At 36.9% G+C, this 6,000-nt stretch overlaps 1 protein-coding gene across 1 annotated transcript; it reads right to left on the bottom strand.

Annotated features, from left to right (window-relative positions):
• Positions 1–1,736: 1,736 nt before the first annotated feature.
• On the bottom strand, positions 1,737–3,828 carry LOC112288699 (protein neprosin). Its single transcript, XM_024533180.3, has one exon. It carries the CDS (start codon positions 3,357–3,359, stop codon positions 2,061–2,063), a length of 1,299 nt encoding a protein of 432 aa, XP_024388948.1. The 5' UTR covers positions 3,360–3,828; the 3' UTR covers positions 1,737–2,060.
• Positions 3,829–6,000: the final 2,172 nt, after the last annotated feature.

Below are 6,000 nucleotides of genomic sequence, written 5' to 3'. Positions count from 1 at the left end.
TTTAAAATAATCCAAAGGTCCTATTATCAATCAAAGAATCAACAAAGAAAATCAAATCTTTGATAGCAAGACTCAATATTATGCATATATTTCTATTTTTAGCTATCTTCTACATGGTTGCAACTTGGTACAAATTCAAGTATGTAGTCGTCCACTATCTACTACAAATTATAAAAAACAAATTGATTGCATTTATTATACTTTGTTTATAATCTTCTAATGAAATGGTATTATATAATGGTTATATATACTTAATATAGTTTTGAAATTGAGATATCCTAGAAGGATTATTAAATCATTAGTATTATATAATAAAAAGTTTAATTTTATATTTACAAAAAAGAATATATATCCAAAAAATATTTTTTAGTAATTAAAATAAGTTCAAAAGTAATATATTTGTCATATTATGTGATGTGTTTATAGATATTTTATAAAACAAAATTCATCAAACTTTAATTTAATAAAAATTATCTTATTTTGTCTTTTAAGATGCTAACTTATTCTTTTTGATTTCATATTTTTTTAAAAGATGTGTGTTTTCTCTCTTCTTTAATTGATTAAATGACTACTTGGAGATAAAATTTTTCTACTTGTATTAAAATCATAGTTGTGAAGTGGAGTCATTTGTACTTCTTTTGTGGAAAAACTTGTAAGGGACTGAGTTTTGTTAAAACGAGTTGAGTACTAATTTCTTTTAGAAGTTCTTAAGTACTATTCAAGTCATTTTGAAATTAATAAAATTCTTATTGCCTTCTCAAAGAAAAGTTTAGGTAAAAAAATAATGTATTTTCAAAAAAGAGACTAGATGTTGCTACTGTGTTCCTTTTGTTTTCAGTGCTTTCATTATAAGAAAAAAAATAAAAAAAAATAAAAAAAATAAAATAGATATGATTCTATTACAAGATTTTTGGGTATCATTGAAATAAAGAGTCTATCTTAGATATCTACAAGTTTAAGTACTTGCCTCTCAAAACTTCTCTATTAAATTAAATGGTGAGAGGCTTTTGATTGAATTGCAACGATTGTAGTGTGTGTTGGTGTTCTCTTCCAAAGTATTCATTGCATTTATTACTATGTCAATTGACAGACCTTACACTCCTTCCACAACTCTTGTGCTAAAATGTGTGACATGGGTGTTGATTTCAAGATTATGTGATTATCAAAGTTATACAACAGAGAACGATTTATTTAGAGAAAGAAAATTTGATGTTGGCAATTGATCATATCACTTTCAACCAACTAGGCAGGACCACAATGGAGCAAGACCACTTAATACTCGCAATTCCAACATCACAGACATTATCGTGATGGCTCAGGGCCCAACCATTTAGAAAAAGAATTACTTTTTAATACAGAAACACACACTGAGAAGGCGCAGTTGAAGTATCTATTTGAATTTACACAGAAATCGAACACTCATGGATACTTCATTCACCTATTTCAAAACAACAATCAGGTAAACGTGACCAAAAGAACAGATCGAGAAGTGATTCAGTTTAGACAAGACCATATTTCGAGACAAGAAGTTATGTCGTGCAACTCTAGGATTCTAGATGCAAAACAGTTATTGAATTCCGCGCGTTGGAAATCTCGCTGTCGTTGCGGGTTATAAGAGCCTCGCGCCCGCCTTGAACGAGACCAAAGGGAGGCTAGACGGGGTTCCAACACTGGCAGGACCGCGGCTGGTCTAGTTGCTTTTCTTCAAAACATTACAGGAGGGCTAGAGAATGAAGAAAGTTGACATGTCGACTTAGAGGTCTCCAATAAACATAAAATTGCGAGGAAACATTTTGTAGCACAGCTACTCGTGTGTGTGTGTGTGTGTGGGGGGGGGGTCATCTACTGGCTTCATCTTCGCAGGAATACATTGAGGTGTTGATTTTGCTCTAATGAGTATGAATCTGTGGTTTGCCATGCGCATTCAACCACAGATTGTTCCAATCCTTCCTATACTTAGGTTCTAACGTAATACAGATTGCCACTATCTATAAACACATTGTTGAATCCACCGCAATCAACCGCTGGTGTTTTTTATCCAATTCATGCTTTCAGCAGAACTATGGCGTGCCCTTACAAAAAACGTTGTTTCCTCCAGGCCCTCCGAAGAAGAAATATGTACCCCAATTCGCGTAGTTATTCAATTGAACTGCTATATCATAGCAGCTGGGATCCGTCCGGATTTGACCTTCCGTCAGATACTTAACATTTGCATCCATGTTTGTAACTCCAGACACCACATCCGCGTACGTGATGTTTCTCTGGTAAGCTGATAAAGGGAAGCCCGCGGTGGGAACTGCACCACTGCCCATCACAGTCCTCGAGTGAGCAGTGTTGTTCTTTTCGATGGCGACCTCGCCTCCCCACTCTAAAAAATTTGCAGTCCCGTGCAAATAAGTGCTGGGGTATAGCGCCGCTGGCCAGTACCCAATCGCCACGCCGTTGAGAAATAACCACCAGACAAGATCAGTGGAGTCGTAGAGCACTTGAATGTCAACCTCGGCAATCTCCCCATTATTTAATTGTTCAAGCGTTGTGTAGCTCGGCATGGCGCCTCCGATCACCCACGAATTTTCGACCTGGACAAAGCCGGGGCATTCCAGGTCATAGCACCCAGAAATATTGTAATGGTCTGCAGTCCAGTACACGAAAAGGTGAGGAGCAAAGTCCGCGTCACCAGTGTGTCTGCCGGGATACGTTTGCCAGCCAACTTCAATTGTGCACAGGCTTGTGTCTTTGAAGGAGCCGTCGATGATCCATAGCTGAGACAGGCTGAACTCCCTGGTATTTGCAACGGTGGGGCCATTTACACTGAGGACAGCCGCAGATCCACTGTAAGCTCCGCTAGAAACTGGCATGGTTGTTACAGCATATTCATGAACTGCTACGTCAACTGGAGCAGGTCCAGGGGCTTGAGGGGGATGCTCTTTTCGCAAACGCGGGCTGTTGGGGTCCATTCGTTGAACGGGAATATAGCCGTCCGGGCACCCGCCATGCTCCCGAGCAAACAATTGTGGATGCGATCTCGCGCCTAATGAAGAGCGAGCATTGGGAGGTACCGATGGCCTCATCTTGATGATGTGGTCTTTGAGAGCAGGGTGGTGGGCTGCAATCTGTCCTTCGATGGGGACACAATCTACCCAGCTACCGTCTGAAACCAGGTAAGATTGAGCTGAAGGAGCGTGCATAGCCGTGTCGGTATTGTCCCTGTGCGCCTGGAGTCTCCTTTGTGGTTGAGCTGTTTGTAATTTCCTGCTGGCTTGAGTTGAGCCTACCATCAAAAACGACAAAGATAGCAAAAGTGCGACGCAACATCTCCATGATCGAGGAAGTGATTGGCTTTCGTTTAGAGAAGCCATTTTCTGTACCTAGCTAGCCACAGACGTAGTGGTTTGTAAAATGAAACAATTGAGGAACTGAAAACCGCTGAGAGTGATGATCAAAGTAATCCAGAAGACATATTCCGGAAAGAATGAAGCTGTCAATCACGATGAAGAAAGGACTGAGGTGTTATGACAAAAGCAAACTGGCGGCAATCGACACCAGACTTTAAGAACTGGTCCTGATTGAGCGACAAAATGTCGAGCAACTTGAGGAGTGGAATTGAATCGGCTGGACCATGAAGCAAAAGATCTGCCTCACGAACTGTCATCAATCTCTTCTCCAACTCTTTTAATAGACATCGAACAAGATCACAATCCACGACTCAATCGTTTGAATGACCATCAGCACAAGTGGATTTCGAATCCCTCAGTTCTCAATTCCTTCCCCAATTCCTGTAGTTTTCATCGATATCAAATCTTGAATATTAAGCCTCCTACGAAAGGTTTATATATTTGGAGACCCCTCCAAGTGCGTGACAATGGACTATGCTCTCTCTACAGTTATCTTGATAAGATGCAAGTCTCAGATTCGCTTTTACACGACCATTCAATCCAGGAGTGCTCAACGCGCTCATTCTGTAGCCGCTTTCTTGCAGGATTTCCTGTATTTTGCAGCGAAATACAGACACCACACGATTTTGAAGTAGTCTTCAACGCAGTTGTGACTAATTCGTAGCGCATAGCAAAACCTTCGGATCTGGATGGATATCCAAATGACCACACCCTTCGCTACTTCTTTCACGGTTTGCTGCGACGCGTTTTCAGCCGACATTAATAAACAAATAATACCGATCATTTTACCGACCATTTAGACTTAATTCTGGATGCTCCACACGATGTTAGATTCTGTTAAAACGATTCCGGATATAGGCGACCGAATCCATCTTCGTTCTATTTTGAGAAAGAGTAGGGTACAAGAAAATGCTAATTGGCATCTAGTGACCTGCAAACTTTGTGTTGATCATTTTTAATATCATTCATTGATTGTGGATATCTTCATCCAAATTGTAGACTACTTTTCTATTATTTTATTTTAAGTGCAATGGTACTATAATCCAAAATATTTATTTTGACCTTCAAAAATAAAATTCAAATTCAAATAATTATCCAAATTAATTTTAACTAGACAATTTGACAAAGTCCTTCAAACTAGAGTAGTTTTATATGCTACAATTGGGCACAATGGTTCCTATTGTAGGAATAAGAAATAAGCTTGACACAAATTGTATGATGTCCAATGAGATTTATGTTGAGTCGTACTTAATAGGCTTAACACTTGTCTTATTTTAATATAAAAGATTTGTCAAAGACATTGTCCTAGGCAAGTATTGGGATGTACATATTTACTTCTACATGTATATGTTATGCTTTAAATGAATGAAGCTCTGTATATCCTTCACCTTGTCATCATGGTTTCTTGTCTTTATAGCCACCTCTAGTAGAGTCCCAACTCTTTCCTTTGTAATAGGTCAAATACAATTATGCTCAAATGATTGGCTCTAATAAGAATTTTGAGTGACTAGTATTTTGTTTAAGACGCTAAGTAATACATAGAATAGAATTTACAAAAACTCAAACAGATGACTAAATGGAATTTTTTTTTGTTAACATGAATTTCTTTGATGGATATTAGGAAAATTCCAAGCTAATGTATTTGAAAATCTCCTAAAAGATTACAAGGTTTGGACAAGCAGTTAGTATACAAAATTCAATAATTGGACATAAGTCATAATAAGTAGGATATTTATTATATGCCACGACAAAGTTCCCTAACTAAATTGATCAATTACAATGAGCAATTATTAGTAGTACATGACATGGAGCATTTTCCATCAATTTCTTGCCAAGGATACAACATTAGCATCCAACAAAGCTCCACTCTATATTTGAATCAAGTAAGAGCTATATGAAAAGACTTATCAAAGAGTTCTACATACAAAAAAGACGTTGAATCATCAACAACATTATTCTTAGCCACCTCATGTTTTACACTAGACATAATATATCCATCCAATACTAGCACCTTCATCAAAATTCCAATATTCTATCAACACAACAATTAAAATCAACCTTTTAATCAAAGCACTATCTTTTACTTACTTGTAGCACATTATGTTATCACCTCCTATCAAGGACATGAATTTTAAAGAACTAAAAGATCAATAAATTCTTATGCTATTCAAACAAATTTAAAAAATCATTCAAAGATGGTATAATATTCAACTAGAATGGCTATTGTCAAAGACAAGAAGACAAAAAAGTCTTGAAAGAAGATTAAGAACTAAAAAGGCATTGATAAAAGTAAAGAAGGTATCACTCTTGTCTCTATATATACTATCTAACTAAGAGCTACAAGGTGATGTTTTATAGGACCTCTAACACATGTCTAATATATAAGACACATGTCTTAATTTGTATTATAAGTTTCTTATATGTACGCCACATTATTAGCTTGTATTATAAGCTATCTACATGTGCAATACATGACTAATTTGTTGGCTAAGTTTCTAACCTATAATCAATTATAAACACATACAAAGTCAAGTACACATCTATAAAGCTCCTAAAAAGCTTTGCTATAAAATAATATCAAATCTATCTACATTTATTTTTTACT

This window comes from Physcomitrium patens, chromosome 1 (assembly GCF_059467195.1).
Source record: "Physcomitrium patens ecotype Gransden chromosome 1, ASM5946719v1, whole genome shotgun sequence".
Taxonomy (NCBI): Eukaryota; Viridiplantae; Streptophyta; class Bryopsida; order Funariales; family Funariaceae; genus Physcomitrium; species Physcomitrium patens.
This window is presented reverse-complemented; position numbering and strand designations above follow the sequence as displayed.